We start from the raw sequence: 23120 nt of genomic DNA, 5'->3' as shown, positions 1-23120 counted from the left end.
GGGTGTTGCCTACCAAAAGCCAATTCAGAGAGCCCCCAGATATTTTCTGGCTGCTCCCAGTCTTCTCTTCATCCTCCTCTAGACTTATGGAGGATAACATGTCCTCTGTGAAAATAATTTCTGTCCTTATTTGATCCCACTCAGAAGATGGAATTCCTGTTGCCAAACAAAAAAGTTGTAGCAGACTGTTTTTGTGGGTCGGGACACCTTCCCCTTCCCCATCCCAATGGGAACAGTTAATTTTGCTTGCTTACGCAGCCAGAAAAGAATTTTTGCAGGATCTGAGAAATATTAACCCCTTCACTGTGCAAATTCTGCTCCAATTTCTACTGTATCAGAGTAAACAAGGAAGTGTGCAAGGTCCTCCATGACTCCAGTACAGACTGCTCCATGGGACAGGGATTATTGGCTTTCCTTCAGGAGCCCCTCTGGGCTAATCCTCCTTGGTGTCAGGAGATGCTGGAAGCATGATCTGCTGCCTGGTAGCTGGCCGGGCAGCTGCTCAGGGAGGCCCCATCTCACACAGATGCTTCTGGGCAGGGGACAGGACAAATGCCCAGTGAGAGGGAACCTAAAGGAGATGGAGGCGTAGTCAGCAATGGAAGATGGACAAAGGACCACAGCTTTGGGGTCTTGCCTTGAAATATCTTGTCTGGAGGCTGCACCCACATGGCCCCAAGAGGCAAGGCAGGTCTTTTCAGTTTCCCTGCTGGCCTCAAGCCCCAGTCACCTGCAGGTTTTACTTGCAGGTGATGTCTTCTCTCAGGTTGTTGCTCTTCCCAGATCTGTCTCGTGGAGCTGTGGTGCCTTCCACGACCTGCAGGGAGCAATCCAGGGAAAAGCCACATCTGCTCTCTGACATGTCCCACAGAGCACTACATTTCAAAGCCTTGCACCCCCTCCCTGCCCATGTGCCTCCTGCGCTCCCCATGCTCTTTGTCCCCCCTGCTCTCTTGCCATGGACTGGCCGAGAGCATGGGATTTCCCAGAGCTTTCCTGAGTTATTTTTAGTCAGCGCAATAAAGAGAACAGCTAGTTTGTGTTGCTATTTTTATAGCACTCATTAAAATGCTGTTGCTGAATATCCTGGTGGCTGCTTGCTTCCGCTCCTGTGCTGACTGCTCCTCTTTCTTTCCTGTTGCAGCACTGAAAAGCCCATCTGCATTCCATGAACAACGAAAAAGTCTGGAGCGAGCCAAGGTAACTCCTGCAGCCATCCCAATGAGGCAACACGTGGGCTCGCTTTGCATGCGTTGCGGGGTTTGAAAGCACCTTCCACCACTGTCCCCTCCTCTGGCATCCTCCATCCAGGCCCTGTGGCCAAGGGTGAGGGTCAGGACCTCTCCCTTGCTTCCAGATACAGTGGGGCCAAGCCAGGGTTCACAAATGCTCTGGAGCACCCTTCCCGAGAAGGGGAGGTTTAAAAGGGCAGAGGGGCCATCTGTGCCCTGAGCTATGGGGTTTCACAACAACCCCTGGGTTTTACAGGAGGTAGTGGCCAGGGTGTAGTTCAGCATGGCTTTGGCAGCCTTTCCAGTAAATGTCCAAGCAGGTGAAGTGCCGTTTTCCTCTCCAGCCCAGGACCACAGCCCGCTCCTCGCTGTGCTGGCTCCTCTCCACTCCTGCTCCAGTCAGTGGGGTTAGAGCAGGGCCAGCAGCAAACAGGACCTATGGAGCCTAACTATTTAGGAAGTGTGCAGGAGGAATACAGATGCCTTTGTCACCTGTCCCCAGGGAGCTCACACTTGTCATCAGAGGAGAGCCTGGCTTTTAGCTCAGCAGTGCAGCTTGGCCATTAGGGCACACAGCGTCCAAGGGGCTAAGTGGGCCAGGCTTCCACCAGCCCCATTATCTAACTGCATTCAGGCTTCCCTAAATATTGCTGAAGGCAGAGATAAGATAAGTAGCCATTTCCAGAAAAGATCACAACTCTGTGATGCGATCACTTTTTGGGAAATCACACTGGTTTTCCAAGCTCCTGCCATCCAGCCTTGACCAAGCTGATGTCCACAGAAAAAGGAAAAATCGGTCATGCAGGTTTTGCTTGAACACAACAGCTTGTACCATTAATCTACAAAACGTGCTTGCAGTCACGTGGAAAAGTAGCCTTGCAAGGAAGAATGATTGTGAAATGTGGAGAAGTGCTCTTCTGAACTTAAACACACTCCAAATCACTTGCCCTGAGTCTCCTGTGGTAACAAACGACTAGCACAAGAAACATAATATGACTCTGAAAAATTAGTATGCTTACAAAATTTCAAGCAATCCAAAGTATCCTTGAAGTGTCATATATTTTACAGTTTAAGTATACATTTGCGTCTCTGTCTTTCTCTTCAAAGACTTTCACTGGCTAGTTGCCTGGGGAAAAGGGAAGGATGGTCTAGTCTATCCCAAACTGCATGCATTTTTAGAGCATGCTAACAAAGACACTAATGAGCACAGAACATAACAAACATACTCCTTTGCAAGGATGCCCTGCTTAAAGCTCTGACAGGGAAGGAGCAGCAGCTGTTTCTGGATAATTACTCAATGGCATTTGTTGTTTAGCTGATATTCCTCCAAACTGATGTTCTGCAAACAGAAAGCAGATAACAATAACCACTTTCATGTGTTTTGAAAGCTCTTCTGCTTCAGTTGACGCTAAAAAAACCAAACACATCTGAGTTCTTTCTCCAGGATTTGCACCCCAGTGACACAAATGCAACTTATAAACAGCAAAGGTCAAAAGGAACAGAAATCACAGCAGAAAGCCAGGCTAAGGCTGGGTTCAACACGAACAATGCCACATCTGTAGGACAGCAATGCAAGCTTAGTCCAAGTCAGGACCCGATCTGAGAGTTAGCTGGAAATACATCGGGTGACTTTAACTGCATTCAGGTGCAGACACCAGCTTGCTCTGAGCTGGCACAGGAACCAGGCAAACCTACACGTGGTCCAAACAAGGGATTCTGTTGGTGAAAATAAGCTGGGGAAGAAATATGGGGGGAAGGGCAAAAAATTGTAAAGACTTCAGTAAATAAAATGTCTATTATTTGTTTAAACTTGTCACTCGCTATGTTAGAGGCTGGCAACAGGCCAGTGCAGCAGACTTTGAAGTCAATGTCCTGTAATAGATTGCTGGATTGGAGGACAGAGAGCAGGCTGACTTTTCTGAGGCAGTGTGGCTCAGCAGGGCTTTAGTGCTTGTTCCCAGCAGCCCAGCACGCGTGGCAGGGAGGGAGTGCAGAGGACAGCCAGTGTGCCTCTGCCCCCGAGGAGAAAAGCCCCATCTGGGTCATTCCTGACAGATGTGTGACCACCAACAGACATCCCACCCCCAGCAACCTGCTGCAGTGCTCTCTAACCTGTGTTGTTAGCAAGTGTCCTCTGATTCCCAGCCCAAGCTTTTCTGTGGTGGTTTAAGCCCATCACTTTTTCTCCTATGTGCAAGCATATACAGAACTCTTTATATTTTTTTCTTGTAATGCTTTTAAAAAGTATTTTGCATCCTGTTTCCCTCACCTCTGGACTGACCACCTCCTCTCCCTTCAGCCTCTCCTCATTGATCCCCTCTCTGGCTCAGTAACGAATTCTGTAGCTCTCCTCCAGGCTCTTACCATGGACCTGTTCAGATGCAGGACACAGAATGGGGCCTTGCTATTCCTAGGGTCCATCTGACACTCTTCACTGTGTCTTCTAGAAAGCTGCCTGCTGCTCTGGGGATGTGGTTCAGTTGCTGATCACTAGATTCTCTAGACCTTTTTATATTTTTTTCTCTATTTATACAGTAACTAATTTCTGCCTAAGGCCACTGTCCAGTGACCACTACAGAAGCATCTCTGGTGGATTAAATCTTCACCCACCCCTGTGTTTAATCAGCTGGTTTAGCTGTGGCTAACAGTGACCTGAATGAGGTCCTTTCCAAATGTCCTTTAAATTGTATCAAAAGCATTTCAGATAATTTCTTCAATTACTCCAAATTATATTGCACTGTAATCTGTTAGCCTTGAGTGATTCAGAGTTAAGGAGTATGTCTTCTGTCATCCAAGGCATTAATGAATATATTGACTAGTAGGAAAAATTGATGTGTAACATGATTTGATATATTCTTCTGTTTAAACTGTGAGCCATTCCTAATTCCTCTGGTGACCCACAGCTATGCTCCTTTTTTATGTTAGTCTTATCCAGACCAAATTTCTCTGGCTTGCATAGGAGAAAGTCATGTGAGATAATGTCAAAACATGCTTAAATTCAAGCTACATGACATTCGTTGTTTATTCCTGTAACAGAAATCTGTCATCTCTCCATAGAAGGAAATTAGGTTGGTGTGATGTGGTTTGTTCGTGAATCCATCCTGGCTGTTACTCTCCTTGAGTAACTCCTTGCTATCTTCAAAATCCATTTATATAGATTGTTTGATTACTTGGTCCTGACCGGTTTATAATTTCCTGGTTTCTTCTCTCCATCTCTTTTAGCACAAGAAATAATGTTCTCCCTTGCCCAGTTTTCTGGAGACCCACAGATAGTTGCTATTACTCTAGCCTTGTGTATCTCAAACTGTTTGGGAACATTTAACTCATCTGAGTATTCTCCAACCTGTTCTCCAACCTGGTAACTGGAGCTTCTTCTCTTTTGTTGCTGAAGGTTCTTGGCTTAGTCGTCTGATTGATAATAGCCATTTATCTTTTTAGTGAAGATGGTTTAAAAAGGCATTAAATCCTGTAGCCATCTCAGCAGCGTCCACAATTATTTCTCCTGTTTATGGAACACAGGCAGCACTTTCCACTGCCTTCTCCTGGCTACAGAAGTGCTTATAAAATCTTTTTCTCATGATCCTGTACACTTTGTACTGTGGGTTTTCCAGTTTTGCTCCAGCTGCTTGTGCTATTCTTTTATATTTATCCTTAAGAGCTTAACCTTAAGCTATGTACTATGAACTATGTACATTTTTTGTACTATTTCTTCTTGCATCTCAGCTTAGCAAACAGCTAATAATTTGTCCAAGCCATGCTCTAGCTTTTCTTCACCAGGGGATAAGCTTATATTTGTATTCTTGAGGTCAGCTGCCCTCAACACTGACTTTCTTGGCCCTAGTGGAAGGCGTTATTGTATCTCCGCATGCCTTTCTGTTCCTAAAGCCATGAGGAAGCTGGCAGAAGGCTCCAGGACCATGTTCATCACAAGCTCAGCTGCAGTGATCTGCGAAGTGGGTTTTCCCAACCCCACATCATAACTGGGGTGAGGAACCACAAAGCCTAGGAGCTGCAGGACTGCAGGACTGGCTGAGCTGGGAAGAGATTCTGGGTATCTTCATGACTTGCTCAGCCTTATATCTCACCCCAGAGTGCCAGGCTTCCCACAGAAGCCATTGCTAAAGTACACTCTGGAGCTGCAGCTCTAAAAGGTGACATAATAGGCTAAGCTAGGAGCAGATCCACCACTCCCGGTGAATAGCTCTCATCCTTCCCATAAGCTCTCGTAGTACTTCAGGCATCAGAATCCCTAGGGAAATTGGAAACGACACAGCTTAGGAGCAGGGATAGTAAGCAGTCAGCAGCTCCATGCACATTGTTCCCTTTCTGAAAAACAACTGTCCAAGAACAAAGCAGTGTCTGAGTGAAAAGAAAAGAAAAAAAAAAGCCATTTAGGAGCTCACTCAACCCAGCTTGTAACAAATCCAAAAGAACCATGGGATGGCATAGGGGCAGATGCTCTCTGTACCTTATTGCTGCTCCAGACAGGTAACATTCTGCATTTGTGTTCTGCAGACTGAAGATTATCTCAAGCACAAGATCAGAAGCAGGCCTGAGCGATCAGACCTGGTTAATATGCACATTTTACAAGGTAAGACTGCCTGAGCTTCTCCCACATACTCCTTGTGTCTCCTGCCTTGTGACTCACGTCTCTCCTGCTCCACTCTGATTCCCTTCAGGACTCTCATCATGGTTAAATCTGCCCCAGCTGCTCATGAGAGGCAGATTCAAATGGGACACATTGTATGGAATTCAGTCCTGACCTGGTCTTCAGGAGGCAGGACACACATTTTTTCCCTGACAGAAGCAGACCCAAGGCCATCTAATCTTTGTCCCATCTCTGACAGGGACCAGTAGAAGATGCTCTAGAGGACAGTGGGGCAAAGAACAGCTGTGAGAGGACTCTGTTAGACAGAAGTGCCATGGTTTGATCCTCATGAAAAGCACACCCGGGGGATTTGTTGTCCAGGGCACTGAAATCCCTGTAGCAGGTGGTTGCAATACCCTCCTAAAGCTAGACATCTTTTGTTTTTCCTTAATTCTGGATATTTTATGTGACAATTCATGGCAACACAGTAAGGACCCAAGCACAGCCATATGAAAAGGGTGAGCCCTGCTATCAGTCTGTGAGCCACAGCAGCTCTCCCCTCTCCCATCCTGGTATTCCCTCCCAGCCAAAGAGCTGGCACGGCTCCGCTGCATCCCATCACAGACAGCAGAACACTGTGGTGTCCCTCGTTATCTCCAGAGATAACAAGCTCCTTAGAGACAGGGAGGATGTGCAGCCTCTCTCCTTGAGTCCTGTCAGTCCCCTGGAAGAAGCAGATCACTCTCTGGCAACTGTAAATGCTGGCCTCTGTTCTCAGCACGGATGAAGTCCATATTTCTTTTTCCATTTGGGTCTCCATCCCTAAAATGAGCCAGCACCATTGCCCGTTTAACAGGTGGAAAGTTACCTTAGGTTAAATAGTAAAAGCAATATGGACTGGAGTTGGGGCCCAAGGGCTGTAAACCAGATGTGGAGGCAGCTGCAGTCACCAGGCATGGACAGGGCCAGTGAGACACAGCTGGAGGAGAGGCAGAGCTGCGTGGCTGCACGTTGAACAAGCTGGCTGTGCTGCCCGACACACGCGTCTCAGCCAGAGCCCTGCTCACACCTCTGCCCATCGTGCTCTGCATTTCATGGAGGTGTGCCCTGGTGTATCATGGACTTATATGTCCATTTAGTTCATAACAAGCCCTAGAGATGATTGAAATTGGCCACCTTCTATCATCTAAATACCTTCCAGGCACACCTTCTGTTACTGTTCACCTCAAAGAACTTATGTGTGTTCACTACCCTATATAGTCTGAGGCCAGCAGTGATCCTAGGCCAGCTCTCCTGACCTCCTGCAGAGCATTTTTCCCTGGTGTCAAGCCCTGTAACTTGTGTTGCCTACAGTACCTCTTCTAGAATAGTGTCCAGTCTTTGAAGACAGCACAAGCCAGATGCAATCTTTCTTACTTTAGACCTCCGAGAGCATAGAGATGGTCTAGTTTAGGATCCCACTCCTTCACTTCTCACTCCTGTGCCACCCGAGGAGCCAGATCACATTTATTTGGGAAACCACCACTTTCTATTATAATTGGCCACACTTCTGTAACCACTCAATAATTGGAACTTCTCAGCTGAGTTTGGTGGGGCTGTGGCTTCCAGATCTAGATGCCTTTGTTATGCTCCTCTCCACCAGCTTGTTTTTTCCCTGAAGGCCTGGAGCATTGAAGTCATGACACTTCCAAATGTCCACTCTCAAAGACAGCTTTTGATCTTCCAGTGTAAGGTATCTACACCAGTTGTCAAACACTGTTAATGGTTCTTTTCTCCAGCTGTTCCCCAGAAGTAGGGAACACAAGGGCCAATGGGTTCCTGGCAGGTGGGAGCCAGAATCCACTTTGGCCCTCATGTTAGTCACAGTTTGTTAATGAGGTTTCCATTGCAGATCATTCCCGGGCCTTGGAGAGGATGTTCCAGCTGCAGGCTGGGTTTGCAAGCCTAGGCTAGTAAACAGAGGCTCCTACTTGGGAATGGAGAAACTGGACCTAAGGCTCAGAGGAGGACCCATGTCCCAAACCCCACCAGCCCCGTCTAATTCAGCATCCTGCCTCCCAGCTTCAGAGCAGCTCCTGCTGTGCACTGAGCCATGCTTAGGTTTTGGCTGCAGCCCAGGAAGGCTGTGCTGAAGGGGGAGCACATTCTCACCAAACGCTGTGCTTACAGATGCCCCGGGTCATGAACTGATGCCTTCCATTTGGCCTTTTAGACTCAGCTGCAGAGGGGTCCATTCAGTCTACTCAAATGAAGCTGAAAAGAGCCCGACTGGCAGATGATCTCAATGAAAAGATTGCTCTCAGGCCAGGTCCTTTGGAGCTGGTGGAGAAGAACATTATTCCTGTCGACTCAGCTGTGAAAGAGGCCATAAAAGGTAGTGGAAGTGAACGTGCATGTTGTGGTGTGTGCATGGCACGGGGCAGGGGCTGGCAAGGTTATGAGGACGTACCACAGCAACTGCAGGAAGTGACTGACCTGGAGTTTAGAGATGTATTTATTGCTTAAATTTATTATTTTCATAGTAAGCAGCCCAGGTGAGCACAGCCGGTGCTTTCCTACCCAGGCTTATGAAAAGACAGCTCTTAGCGCAATGTCCATGGAAACATGCAGGATTTTTCAGCCATGTCTCCTCAGAAAGAATCTCCCTTCTCAAATGCTGGAGGCAGGACACCCCTTCCTCCATCACATGGGAGAAGACCTGGGTGCACACATGTGGTTGTGAGGCCAGTCTGGATTCTCCCACTTGTGCCCTGACAAGCTTTTACATCCCAGTAGACGGAGGTGAAATGGCCCCAGTTCAGCTGGGCTCCTTCTTTTCCACTGATGCTAGCGGCATGCAAGGCCCAACAGAGTAGGGTGCCGCATGACTGGGAAAAGGAAATCATCGCTGGGGTGCCAGGCTGCTGGGGAATGCAAGGAGCAGCCTGCACCCCAGAGTAGGGCACACTCCTACCAACCAGCACCCACCACTTGGCTTACGCCTAAGCTTGGTTTTCCTCCATCACCTACCCCCAGCTGGAGGAGGAAGCCAGAATCCTCCGCAATTATCTCCCCTGTGCTGCCGCAGGGAAGCTAGTGCGGGAGCCAACACAAAGCAAAAAGGTGACTCAGATTTTGAGTCTGGCCCCAGTGCCAGGACAGGGAGGTCCAAAAGAAGACAATGGAGCTGAAAAGCCAGCAGGATCCTGCAGTGCCAGGACAGCAGCCCCTATTTTTGAAGCCTGGGGCCATCTCTGCATGTCCAAATTGGTCCTTGGGTCTCAAGTGAGGCACTGGGAACTCCTTGTGCTGTTGCTCCTGGTTCCTGAATTCATGGGATTATTTCCATTGGCATAATCCCATATTAAGTGCCTGTTCTGGGGCTCAGAGCAAGCTGGGGGCAGTGGCAGGGCTCTAGGACAGGAGGGGGTTTTTGAATGAGAGGAGTTATGCTGAAACTGGGAAATGAAACAGGAAGCACTTTGACTTTCGTTTCGAAACCAGCATAAATGACGTGAAATATTCTAGGCTCAGATACCACTTTGTCCTGCCCTGCAATTGTTCCTGTTCTTGGTTTTCCCGCTGTGAAGTGCACGCGGCATTCATGCAGTGGCTTCTCCAGGCTGATCCTTGAGCTGCTCCATTTTCAGCATTTCACAGCTTTTGCCTTTGAAGGTGAAATGTTCCAGGACTCTGCCTGAAGAGGAATTTTTAAGGAGAGTTCAAGTAAAATCTCCCCAGACACTTATCAAAGGAGAGGAGAGTGGAAAAAAAAAAGTTTTAAAAAAAATCCCCACTTTATAAACATTCAAGGCAGTTTGAACATGACTTTATCCACTGGAGCTGAGGCTTGGAGGCTGGGCAAGCGTGCTTGAAGTTTGAGCTGAGTTTCTCTCCAGCTGCCTTGTCAGGAACTTGTGGTAAACAGAGATTTACGGGACAAAATTGTTAAAAACAAGAAGTCTGGCTTAAAAAGATTTGCTCAATTTTAAATTTCTCCCTTTCGCAATGTCGTTCTATCACATTGCTGGGGAAAAAATGTGTCCTGTAAGCCAGTTTTATCCCATTTTGGGTGAAACACACAGCACATTAGGGTCAAACACGAACTTACTTGGTACTGTTTGGTGCTGTGAGGAGAGGGTGGTGCACCTGCACCAGGAAACAGTCCCAGCCCTCGGGTTTCTGCAGAAGAAAGCCCCAGGCTGAATGATCCTCAAGCTGATTTTTGGAGTCAGAGGTGCCTTGTGGTGCTCACGGTTTGGGACGAAGGGCTGAACACAGAGCAGAGATGAGCACTGGGACTTCTGAACGTTAAGCCTTTTGTTTTTGCAATACCAGAAAGATGACAGGGTTTAAAATCATTTAACTTTAACCTTGGAATCTCAACTGTTTATACAGTGGAAAATTCAGCTGACGTGTTCCTCTAATCACCTCCGGCAGGGTGAGCAGAAAGTGCCAGACCCCAACCGAAAGCCCTAACGTCCCAGTGACAGGAGGCCGCCAGTGCCCTACATAGCTGAGCAATGATATAAGAACCCTTTTTTACCAGGTCCTTGTCATCACTTTGTCCAATACGCTTGAGAGGACAATACCCAGTGCATTAGAAACAGCCCCGAGCAAACACCATTCTGCCTGAGATTACAGCAGAGACATGGGATCGCGAAAAAACATGGTCAGCCCTGGTCTGGGTGAGAGCAGGACAGATAAGGGCAGCATTCCCTACCCGCCACAGGCCCCCAGTATCAAGCAGCAGGATGCAGCACATTCCTGTCATGCTCTGGGCTGCCGCTGTGTCCTGAAGGTCCCTTGGGCTCCCAGCTTTGGCACCATTTCTCAACACATGCTTATTAAATGCCAGCCCAGAGGGAGTCTTGCAGATCCACAAGTCCCCCTTGCTTGGTGTCACTCTTCCTGAGAGAGGATGCCCACACTTGCCTGCAGGCAGGGGGAGCATCTCCCACCCAGCCCAGGTGGTAGACCATGCACTTCCTCAAGGAAGACCCAGTTTGGGTGCTGCCTCTGATGGAGAGGGGACGTGGCCCTGTGTCCAGGGACATATGAGGAACCCCCCGCCCTGGGGAGTGGGGAGAGGCTCTTGGCAGGACGCAGTTGCTCTCATACCCCCACCCCATATGGCGGCTGGGCAGCAGCGTGAGGCACGGAGCCAGGGCTCCCTGCTTCCTCGCCCACCCTGGCACCACCAGCCGGAGCAAGCGGAGATAACACTTATCTCTCAGATAGGGGCAGGGGTCAGCGCGGGAGGGTGTGTGTCAGTGAGAAGGTGCACATTGCTAGACCGGCAGCAGGGACAGGTGGAAGCTTGTCCCCAGGCCCTTCCTATTTCCCCATTTGTCACCTTGCTATCAGCATGCCAAGCTGCCTGACAAATGCCAGACGTGAGCACGAGGAGATTATGAGTGTGGCCGCGCTGCTCCTTCCTCTACCCCCACCTGCACCACCAGGCTCACATGAGACCTTTTCTTTTTCAGCACTTTATTTATCAGCAAAAAATGGGGGTCAAGAGCTCTTGCCCATCTGACTAGGAGATAGCGAGCAGGAGCTTTGCAGGGGGGAGAAGCAATGTCCAGGGCAGTCAGGAGGCAATGGCAGTGGTTTGAAGCATGTGGTATGGGTGAAGCCTGTGGAGACAGAGACAGGATCCGGAAGCCTCTGCTCAGCCGCAGCCGTGTCCACGCGTGTTGGCTCTCGTGCCGTGAACACACGGGTCACCCTCCGGGTGGATTTCAACCTCAGTTCTTCTGCCGAGGACAGGGTCCCACGCGTGCTGTGGGCTTGGGGCCAGGGTGCTCTGCTGGTGGGGAGGGCGGCTCTGGCACCCCTGCCCCTGTTGTGGGCCAGGCTCCTCGGAGGCCTCCTCCTGTGTAACATGGTCTATGGCACGGGCCAGGAGCTGATGGCCGATGCCACCTCTGCTCCCACCTTGGAGCTGCCCCTGTGGCTGGCTGGGGACGGAAGGCGTCTGAGCTCCCTCAGGGCCACGTCCTTCGCCTGCGGCCGTCTGGAGGAGGTGGGCGCAGGCCCTGAGGGGTCCCACAAGGCTCACCCCATCCCCCCCTGCCGCCGCGCTCGCCCCCCTTCCAGCAGGGCCCTGACCGTCCCCCCTTCTCCCTCGGCAGGCACTCAGGTCAGCTTCCCCAAGCCGGCCGACGCCTTCGCCTTCGAAGAGGACAGCAGCAATGACGGGCTGTCCCCTGAGCAGGCCAGGAGCGAGGACTCGCCGGGCTCCACCGAGTCGCTCGCCGGCACCAAGGCCCCGGAGCCAGCCCCCGCCGCTCCCGCCGCGGCAACCCAGGTATGGCCGGCGTGAGCCCGGACTTCGGGCCGCGGGGGAGGACTCGCCTCATGGCGGCGGGGGCCCACGGCCCGGCCCGGGGGGACGCGGGGCTGCCCGGGGCCGGCGCGACCCCTGCTGACGGGCCTGGGGAGTGCAGCGCCGGCATGGCGGCAGGGACCGAGGGCACCGCGGGGAATGGGGCGGACCGGGGACGAGGAGGGAGTGAGGACACTAGTCAGGCTGGGGGGGACTGGGAGGGACTGGGGAGACTAGCCCAGGGGAAGGGAGACTGGGAGGACTGGGGTGAGATGAAGTGGACTGGAGTGGGCAGGCCAGAGGTGGACTTCGGGGACTGGGCTAGTCTGGGACACTGAGGGGCAACGGTGTGGGGGGGGGAACGAGGAGACAGGGCTGAGGTGGAATGGAGAGGGCTTGGAGACTGGGGTGGACTGGGATGGACTGGAGAGACAGAAGGGCTGGGAAGGGGACCAGGATAGCCTGGGAGAAGTGGGGACAGTGGGCTGGGATAGGCATGGGGGGCTGGGATGGACTGGGGCATCTGGGATGGACTGGGGACAACGTGGGGCAGGGGGAATGGGGCACCAGGTGCTCCTTGCGGGCAGAGGCTGACCGGGGCAGCACACCCCGGGCACTGGCCCCGCAGCCCCTCTCACATCGCACGGCTCACCTCTCCCTTGCAGGATCACCCCCACGGCGCCGACGGCCAGGCACCGGACCCGGCCTCGGGGCAGGGCAGCCAGTGCGACAGCCCCAAGCAGGCAGCGGGGCAAGAGAGCCCATCCCTCCCGGTGACCTCTGCCGTGAAGGTAATGCCCATGCCTCCAGGCTCCCCAGAGGGAGAACAAGCCCAGGGCACCTGGCTGCATCAAAGCCCGAAGTGCCTGCGTGCTGCACCCCAGATGTGTGGAAGGTCTGGGGGTTTGGCCATAAGGCTTGGAATAATATAGGGAGACAAACCTTGTTGTCAAAAACTGCAATTTGACTCATTTTGTAATGGAATAAGTTATAGTATGGCACCCTGTGAGAGGTGACTGCTCAGGTCCCACACTGGAAACAATCCCTGGGGCTAGGAGCAGAAAGAGGTACAAGGCAATACTGAAATACCTTCCAGACAAGAAGGGTCATTCTCTATCTCATGTGCTTGCCAGGACACATGAGAGGAAATGTGGTCCTGAGGGACCCCCCCACATACAGGCTCAGCAGCTCTTGGAGCTGGAGTGTCAGGTTGCCAGCGGGAGCTGCCCTTTCTCTGTCCCAGGCCTCTGAGTTCTCACGGGGTGGCAGAAGCTCTTCTCTCAGCTAATTCCTTTCCTTCTTGGACCAACAGTCCAAATCATCCAGTGATAGCAAGAACCGTCACAAAAAGCCCAAGGACACCAAGCCCAAGGTGAAGAAGCTGAAGTATCACCAGTACATCCCTCCAGACCAGAAGGCAGAGAAGTCCCCTCCACCCATGGACTCTGCATATGCCAGACTCCTCCAGCAGCAGCAGCTCTTTCTGCAGCTCCAGATCCTCAGCCAGCAGCAGCAGCAGCAGCAGCAACAGCAGCAGCAGCAGCACTTCAGCTACCCAGGGATGCACCAAGGCCAGCTAAAGTGAGTGGTAATGTGCCAATAGCAGGGTTTAGCCCCGTCTCCCTCCAAAATTTCCTCATTTGTGCCAGTCCAAGGGGTATAGACGCATGCAAGTGGAACATATAAGCTTGGGAACATATCACAGTCTTGTGCAAAGCTGTTCTGTCTTTGTGGACTGGTTGGGGCACCCATGACCTGCTGATGGGTCACCAGCAATCACCTTACAGCCCAGTCTGGTTTTCCTTTGGATTGCTGGTCCTTCAGGTCTCATACAGGAGATAGCAGCCCCAAGGGAGCAGAGAGGAGGTACACTGGGCACAGAGACCCTGGGGGGGCAGACAAGTTACCCCAAATCTCCTTTGTTATTTCAGGCAATCAAATGAGCAAATGGTCAAAAGTTCAAATTCTTCATCAACTTCTGTCAACAACACCCCTCTTTCTCCTGTGAAAACCACCTTTTCAGGCCAGACTTGTGTCTCATCTATCAAGCCAGGCCCTCTGCCGTCTAACCTGGATGATCTGAAAGTGAGTGCAAACTTTGTCACCACAGGAGCAGAATCTTATAGCCTGAACATGCTTTACTACTCCTGAAGTGCGCAGTGTAGTGCCACGGGCTGATCTGGCTGAGAGTGACCGCGTGTTACAGTTCAGCAAACCAAAATCCCCGTGCTGTGAACAAACCCAGGAGTACATGACGCTGGGTCAGGAATTGGCCACTGTGATGGTAACTGAAAACATGGGTTTGCTACTCTGCAGATGGCGCGTTGGTGCATTGCTGCAGGGCATGTATCAGCAAACCTTAGGTCTAATTTGAGTGGCTGCAGGCCAGGCCATCAGGTTGAGGACTAAAGGATGATCTGTGGTGCTGTTTCTGCAGCTCATGGCTCCATGCCTTCTGTGGTTTTATGGAAGACTTCATGGATGCTGCTAGCAGACCAGCCAGAAGCTAGAAGTTCAGCATGGCCTCCACTTAGTGACTCAGCTTCAGTGGTCATTGCAGCCAGGCCAGCCCAGCTCTCTGCACAAGCAGGTGTCTCCTGGAGTCTGCAGCTACGAGCAGTGCTTTGAACAGTACCTAAATCTCTCATGTAGGCAAGACAGGCAGGGCATAAGGGAGAATCATGCACATCAGTGGTTCTTTTATACTTTGCTAATGGAGCTTCAGCCATGGGGAAGGCCAAGTCCTTTTGGGAGCAGAGACCTGGGGGCAATACTCATTATTAGAGAAAGAAATAAGATGAGGTAGAAATAACATGAGTTTGGCCATAGCGATTCCCCAGCTCAGATGCCTGAACTGTGTGCAGATGCTTGAACATCCTGGGAGTCTCGGGCTCCAAGGTATGTGATCACATTCTCTGAGCTAAAGGATGCCATCAGCGAGTTCTCGATCTGTGTGAAAGTTCTCTGCTCATGCAGAAACCTACTGCTAGGAAGAGAATCTTGAGTTACCTCCTTGGCCCAAGGACCACTGCTGGTTCATGAAGTGCAGTCACAGTTCCTGCAAGAAGAAGGAAGGTTTTCCTGTTAGGAAAGGTCAAGACCCTGCAGGATGTGCAGTGGTCAGGGCTGTGCATGGTGACTCTGGTGTCTGCAGGTGAGACAGTGAGCACCTGGAGGGTCAGAGCTTCAAAGCAGGAACCTGGGAGCCTGTGATCTGAGGCTCCTTGCTAGAAATGTCGGGTTCCTAAAGGGCTCATCTGCCACTGGGACTGATCATTGGTGACTTTCCTTCCAGGTGTCAGAACTGAGACAACAGCTCCGAATACGAGGCCTGCCAGTGTCGGGTACCAAAACAGCACTGATGGAACGGCTTCGGCCCTTCCAGGAATGTGGCAGCAATGCGGTGCCAAACTTCAGTGAGATCACTACCGTCACCTTCCCAGTCACTCCGACAAGCACCCTGTCAAGTTACCAGTCGCAGTCCTCCACCAGCATGTTATCAAATGGTTTCTACCACTTTGGCAGCACCAGCTCCACCCCACCCATCTCTCCAGCCTCCTCTGACCTCTCTGTGAACGGCTCTTTGCCAGACACATTCAACGATGGGCCTATGTCTTCTCCACAGTTCGGTCTCCAGCCATCTCCCGTTCATGGCAGTGCCGAAGAAAGTCTCATGAGCAGCATGAATGGGGGGAGCATCCAGCTGGAGCTGGAAGGGATCGACACAGAGAAAGACAAGATGCTGGTGGAGAAGCAGAAGGTCATCAATGAACTGACGTGGAAGTTGCAGCAAGAGCAGAGGCAGGTAGAAGAGCTACGGATGCAGCTCCAGAAGCGAAAGAGAAGCAATGGCCTTGAGGAGAAGCAGCAGCCCACTCAGCATTTCTTTGGTGTCCCCATCAAGCAAGAAAATGCAGTGTCTAGCTGTCCATTTGCATCCAAACAAACTGCCTTGAAAGGCCAAGCCAGCAGCTCGGATAAGTTAAGTAACTGTGGGGTGCCGCAGCTGCCTCACATTGTAAATAGCCACTGCTTAGAGCCTGCAGGGCAAAGCACCATCACCTCCTCGACATTCCTGAGCCCGCAGTGCTCCCCCCAGCATTCTCCACTCGGGGCTGCAAAGAGCCCCCAGCACATCAGCCTTCCACCGTCCCCCAACAGCCACTATCTCCTCTCGGTGTCCCCTGGCTCACAGGCAGAAGGGCGCAGCGGGTCCCCACAGACCAACAGTTGCCTTCGCACAGCATCGGTAAGTGGAGAGCACCTCAGACAGCATCACATGAACGTGATGGTGTCTGTGGTCAGTCAGTCAAACATCCTAGTTTGAGTCCTTTCCTATCAGACCAGGACTGCTGGCACCCAGGGTGGGTACCCAGGGGGCCATAGCAGCATGTGGGGCTGCCTGGAAAGGCAGAGTAGCCCAGGTGGACAATGGGTTAGAAGCTGACGGCACCTCAGGGTCCTTTGCAGGGCATCTCCTGGGGATCCTTGCTGCCACCACATCCAATTGCCCTGGTGGGTCACAGCACAGCTCCCATGCTCCATGGAGCCCTAGCGCAGCTCCTTCTGCCTTGGGGGAGCCCTGGCACAGCTCCCGTCTTCCCCAGGGGACCCCAGCACAGCTCTCTCTGCCCCTGGGTGAGCACTGGCAAAGCTCCCTGTGTCCTGGGAGAGTCCTGGCACAGCATCCTCTGCCCCATGGAGTCCTGGCACATCTCCTTCTGCCCTGGGGAGACCTGGCACAGCTTCCCCTGCCCCTGGTTAAGCACTGGCACAGCTCCCTCTGCCCTGGGGGAGCATTGGCACAGCTTCTTCTGCCCTAAAAGAGCCCTAACTCAGCTGCCTTTCCCCTCAGGGGGAGGCTCTGGCACAGCTTTGTGTGCCCCTGGGGGAGTCCTGGCACAGCTTCCCCTGCCCCATGGAGCCCTGGCAAAGCTCTATCCACAGCGGGGAAGCACCAGCACAGATCCCTCAGCCCCTGGGAGAGCTCTGGCACAGCTTCCTGCACCTTGGGAGAGCCCCGCTGCAGTGTTGCAGGGCTTTTCAGCATCTTTGCTGCACCATTGTGGCTCTGAGCAGTGAGGGGGGCGGATTTTGACCACTGGGTTGAAGGAGGGCAGTTAATCCCGGTCATATGGCAAACCTTGTCTTGGGAAGATAGAGCATGACTTGCAATTGGGGTCTGCAGTCAGATAGAGCTTATGCCCCCCCACCAGGCAACCAGCACAGCAGAGCGTTGTCCCTTCAGCATCTGCTACTCCTCATTCAGCCCTCTGGACAGCTGCAAAAGCTTGGAGAGGGCACTTGCTGCCAGCACACAAAAACAGCACAAGGTGCTGCTGATCGCAGCCCCAGTTCATCCCAACACCCTACCAGGGTTTCCCAGGCAGCAGCAACACCTATCATACAGTCTGTAAAACACAGACAGTGGTGCAAGGCGTGCATACTGCATTCAGGGAAGATGTACAGCAAATGCCAGCCGAGTGCACAACAGCCTCACAGCAGAGTGACAGCCACTGAAAAATGCCCGGCACTCAAACAGGGCAGTTCAGGAATCACATTCCCGCAGTTCGCACACTGAGCAGTGTGGGCAGGAGCTGAGCAGTGGGGTGCAGCGCTACAAGGTGGCAGAAAATGGGATGCAGCGTTGTCTCTAAGCCATTCAGAGAACAGTGAGATAGGTGGCAGTTGGCACACAGCACTGGTGTGCAATGGGGAACAGTTTAGGGTGAGAGGGGCAGAGAGACAGAGTGCTGCCAGTGGGATGGGCAGTGCTGGCGGGGTGAGGTAGGCAGTGGGGTTTGCTGCTGGAGTGAAATGGGCAATGGGGAGCATTGCTGTGGATAAGCTGGGCAGTGGGGCAGAGAGCAGGGGATGTAGTGGGTGACCTCAGCAGTGGGGCACAGAACTGTAGAGGTCAGCTGGGCAATGGGGCAGAGCTGTGCACACAATAGGCAGTGGAACACAGTACAGTGAGACGATACTGCAAGAGAGACAGTGGGGCCACTCTGGATGACTGGGCAGCAGTCAGTGGGCATCTACAAGGAGTAGCGACACCTCGAGGGCATCTCCAGCTCCTTTCTTGCTGTCTGAGCACAAGGGGCATGCGGAGGAGATGGCCCCACGGTGTCCTGCAGCTCATCCCAGCTGCAACACCACCCATCCTAGGCATTCCTCTTCTGCCTGCAAGGGACTCCCAGGGGCGAGGGTCCTTCTTCAGCAACAGCTCCCTCTCTGTGCCCATCATTGGAGTGCCATCCCTCCCAAGCCAGTGATACTGTTCCTCCCAGCCACCTTCCACAGAAAGGTGGCCGAGTGGCCTCACCACTGCCCCGAATCCACTTGTGGATCCAATCTGCCTTCTGGGACCATGCTGCATGCCCTGGCACTGGTTTTCATGGGATGAGACAGCTGCAGCTAGGCAGTGGGGAAGACACACAAGGGCCTAGAGGCAATGATGACAGCAGCTGGCAGGCACTGGACATTTAGATGAGGTCCCTCCTGAAACGGAGGACTGGCAAAAAGCTGGCGCAAATACACAGGTTTTTGGCACAGGCATGGGGAAAGCCTAGGTGCTGACCTGACAGTGACTCTTTTGAGTGGTCTTCCTTGGCCTGGGCTCTGTGAGATGTCCCCAAACAGGTGGAGATGGAGGGGGTCCCCAGCAGAGTGGGTGGCGGGCAGCCGGCAGCCGGGGAAGCGCTGCATCACTGTCTGGGTGCAGCTGACTGCCAGCAAACCATTTCTCTCTCCCTCCTGCTCTGCATGTTCATGGCTGGACTGAGCACCAGGATGCTCTGTGGCATCATGCCTGTGCTCCAGCAGCAGCCAGAGGCCAACCTGGCCCTGGGTCTCAGGGCCAGGCTGATGAAGCTAGTTGCCCTCCCTCTCTCTTGCCTGGAGGCCAGGCACTGTGTTTGAGCTGATTTGACCCACAAAATCATTAGTTTCCCTGGCACCACACTGGCTTCAACATGGGTGAAAGAGAGCTGAGCCTCCCGCCGTGCCTCCCTGTGCATTGACTCCATTTCCCTGTATTTCCCCCACGCAGATGGCTACGCAGGCAGGTCAAAAGTTTTCTATTCCATCCCCAAGTTTTTGTAAGTCAAGCCCAGCCCTCTCAGAGATAAAGCAACCTCCACCCTATGAGGATGCAGTAAAGCAGGTAACTGCATGATTTTTATTTTCTATAGGGCTAGGGCTGTGCAGGGTGTTCTTTTGCGGTTAATGTAACTCATCTGCAGGAGCTATGAGACCCTCGTGATGGGGTCTCTGGGTAGAACAGGCTTGTTTCCATAAAGAATGGGCTTTTCTTGAAGAGTTAGTTGCTGAATGACTGCCCCAAAGCAGGCAGACACCATGCTGGATGGGATAGCATGTTTTGTGCTAATGAAAGGTGCCAGTCCACCCTGGGGTCCTGACATCCCATGCAAATACCGCAGGACTTTGGCATACTCTTCTTTGGGGTGCTCAGTGCTATGTGAGAAACAGACTCTTGAGCATTCCTGAGTCACCAGGAAACCTCACCTTTCCTCTTTACATCATTAGCAAAGTGCCCTGCTCCATGCCATCTGCCTCCCTTAGCCTTACCCTGGAGTGCTGTTCCCATGGGGAGGACTGTCTCCATCACCCACGAACCCCTTACTTCTTGTGAGAGTCTGTCAGCAGCCTCAGTGCCAGTCATGATGGTGCCTTTAGGAAAACAGAGTGATGCTCTTGGCAGTGATAAAAATGGGCTTATGTTGGCTGGCAGGAAGGCATGCAGAAAGTCCTTCCAGTCTCTGGTCAGGGAGAGGAGGATGACAATGCATTGCTCCAGGGAGCTGCAGGGAGTGCAAAGAGGCACATGCCAGGGCAAGATGCTGTGTCCAAAAAGTCAGTGTGTCCTGGTGGCCCTGGGAATCATCAGTCTGTGGTGGCCACTAAGCAGAGGGTCAGCAGCAGGGCGGGTGGAACCTGGCACCATGCTCCCCAGATACGCCATGCTTGTCCCAGGGCCCTGCAGTGCTCACCTGAAAGCTGCTGACAGCCCTGTGTTGGAGTGGCATCTCTCCTGCATGGGAGAAAGCCATTTCTGGGGTCTAGAGCCACCTACGTGGCTTGTGGCCGGAGGGACTCTCCTCCTAATGCCCTCTACTCTCCTCTTTGTCGTTTGCTGCAGCAGATGACACGAAGTCAGCAGATGGACGAGCTCCTGGACGTGCTGATTGAGAGTGGAGGTACGCACTGCTTCCCTGTTCCTCTCCAGGGCTTTCCCTCCAAGCCAGCATTGGTCCGTGGGGCTCAGTACACTCTGTGCAGCCCAGCAAAGCTGCCTGAGTTGAGTAGAGCTTTCATTTGCCCTCCCTGTGCCAGCAGCCACTGAGATCAAATCCAAAAGCATATTGGCCCTCCTGGAGCCTGCTCCTGCATGTGTGGACCTGGTGGGGTGGTCCGGGCTTGGTTATTGCCTATGCAGACTGCGCAGAGAGAAGGGACGGCAGGGTGGCAGCCCTGTGCACAGCACTGCCAGCACCCTCCCCACGCAGAGCCCCCAGTGTCCCCCACCATTCCCAGTGCTTCCAGTGCCATCTCCCGCATAAAGCACTGCTGGTGCCGTCCCCTGTGCAAAGTGCTGCCTGTGCCCTTGCCCATGCACAACCTGTGCCCAGCCCCATAGGGACAGCTGCCAGTGCTTGTGCCCTGGGGACTGTGTCCAAAACCAGGGAACTTGAGGTCAGAAGGCAGGAACATATGAGGCTTCCCACACAGAGGGTGGACAAGCAATGCCAAGGGGATTGAGTGGGGAGCGGGTCTCTGTAGGCAATGCCCAAGAGCCCAGCTGAGGGGGCGGTGGTGGTGCCCCATGCCCAGCAGTGGTGGGCACTGCCAGAGCACCTCAAACCCCTCTCATTTGTTGACAGAAATGCCAGCCAATGCCAAGGAAGATCGGTCCTGCCTCCAGAAAGTACCTCAGATAACAGTGTCTACAGGGAACTCCAACGCTCCTCTTCCAAAGTCATCTGCCCCGTTTGAGCAGGTCTCCTCAGCCCAGCTGTCCTTCGAGCACTGTCCAGGCAGCAGTGATGCTCACCTCGAGGTCCTGCTGAACGCCCACAGCCCCCTGGGGAGAGTCAGTGAAATTGCCCTGCTGAAGATGGGGGGAGAAGAGTCCCACTTCGAAGGGATGATGGAGGGGTTCTCCGGCAAAGCCGCAGATGAACTGCTGACCTCCCAGGAGATTTTACAGACTCCCCTCTCGCCCATGGAAACCCAGCTCTCCCCTTCCCCTGCCGATGGCTCTGGTTTACAAATGAGTTTCACTGAGTCTCCATGGGAAACAATGGAGTGGCTGGACCTCACCCCCCCCAGCTCCGCCACCGGCTTTGGCTCGCTCACCCCCGCGGGTCCCAGCATCTTCAACATTGATTTCCTAGATGTTACCGATCTCAATCTAAACACCAGCATGGACCTTCACCTGCAGCAGTGGTGAAAGGGAGGGTGGTGGAGGCAGGATACTGTAAGCCCGCAGCAGCCAGCACAGTGTTTCTGTCATGCCAGAGGACACACAGAGCTAATGTGCCACGTCCAGGGGAAAGTGGAGTCATTTTCCCAGCATATAAACATTTTCGAATTTCCAGTTACTGCGAATTGACAGCACAACAGCTCTGGTACTTTGGTTTTTCCCCATCGACACATCCCCAGAGGACACCAGTGCCTTTAACAACACTTTAGATTGACAAGAACTTCAGTTTTGTTTCTTTTATCTTCCCCTACCCCTCCCCCCCGCCCCAGTTTTAGCAGTCACTCTTGTGAGAACTGGAGCAGCTCATGACAAAACTGTGTGGTGAGGAGACCTCACCTGGGTGGCAATGGGAAAACACGGAGAGGAGAGCCCATTGCTGCCTCCTCCTCTACTCCCCTCCTGCCCGTCCAGCCCTTTAGGCAATCCTGCTGGGCCCATCTTGGCCGTGCCCAGTCCAGGGCCATGGGAACAGGGATGCTGCACCCAGCCAGGGCAACAAGCACACTTCGTACAGCCAGGCTCGCCTTGCTTCCTTCCTCCTGCCCCTGAAGCTATGTTGCCCAATCCCTGCACAGCTCTGCTCCAGGTGGATGAGTGATGGAGACCACCATGTTTGTGGTTGCACCTTGTCATGTCCTCCTGGTGCCTGGAGGGCTGAAAGCCCAGGGGCCATCCTGGCAGCAGTCTGAACTGAATCAGACTGACGCCTGTGACTTTGGAGCAAAGAGCTCTGGACATTAGAGGCAGCTGCTCAGGCTGTAGGTTCAGGTATTGAAGGGATGCGGGATCCCGGTGGAGCTGCCATGTCCCAGCTAGTGTGGTACAGATGAAGAGATGTGTAATGTGTTTTGGTCCAAGATAGGAGTGAGTCGTATGGAAAATACAGCCAGGCTTTGGGAGGGGCTGTCCTTTGCACAGCCAGAAGTCAGGATGGATCTTCACCGCCTTGCATGACCTGGGAGCAGGGGGAGCCAGAAATGGGCACACAGTGACCTGCACATGGGGCAGGGCTGAGTGGGCCCTTCCGTGGCTGCCGTTTTGTGCGAGCATCTGCTTTTGTTGCCTCCACTTGTCTGCCCTCCATCCTTCTTCCCATTCCTCCTTGATTCCCAGCAGTCATCCCCTTCTTCCCAAGTTTACTCCGGCGTCACTGTTCACTCAGCCCAGAGCAAGGCCATCCGGAGAACAGCTGTGAATCACCGAGCCTGGAGGAGCTAGTTCTCCTGAAGCCGGCAGAGATGGATGCTCTCCTGCAGTGATGCCTCCCATTTGAAGTCACCAGCATTTCTCCTGTGAGTCTCTGTGCAATATACTTCCTCGGGCTCTAGCAAGACAGAGCCTTTGCTTCACTTCTTGGCTTCCACCAAAGAACTTGCTGCAGACTGTTTGACGGACACGTCTACTTCTTTGCGATTCTGGTTTTGCCAAAGTAAATATTGTTGCTGACAAAGATTGTTAAACTATTTACAGACTGAGTGTATTTAA

General features: G+C 52.8%; 1 protein-coding gene across 1 annotated transcript in view; it reads left to right on the top strand.

Annotated features, from left to right (window-relative positions):
• Positions 1–22197, top strand: part of MYOCD (myocardin) — a gene marked incomplete at its 5' end in the record, with an annotated part of 115474 nt that extends 93277 nt beyond the window's left edge. The window contains 11 exons of the mRNA XM_082492149.1: positions 1145–1200; positions 5748–5823; positions 8033–8194; positions 11937–12112; positions 12796–12921; positions 13443–13711; positions 14062–14215; positions 15426–16379; positions 19182–19295; positions 20292–20349; positions 21034–22197. Coding sequence (XP_082348275.1) covers positions 1145–1200; positions 5748–5823; positions 8033–8194; positions 11937–12112; positions 12796–12921; positions 13443–13711; positions 14062–14215; positions 15426–16379; positions 19182–19295; positions 20292–20349; positions 21034–21602 — 2714 coding nt within the window. The 3' untranslated portion in view covers positions 21603–22197. The remainder of the gene's footprint in view (positions 1–1144; positions 1201–5747; positions 5824–8032; positions 8195–11936; positions 12113–12795; positions 12922–13442; positions 13712–14061; positions 14216–15425; positions 16380–19181; positions 19296–20291; positions 20350–21033) is intronic.
• Positions 22198–23120: the final 923 nt, after the last annotated feature.

The sequence above is a fragment of the Vanellus vanellus genome (assembly GCF_965231255.1).
Source record: "Vanellus vanellus genome assembly, chromosome: 17".
NCBI classification, from domain to species: Eukaryota; Metazoa; Chordata; class Aves; order Charadriiformes; family Charadriidae; genus Vanellus; species Vanellus vanellus.
Note: the sequence above shows the minus strand (reverse complement) of the source record. Positions and strands in the feature narration are given on the sequence as shown.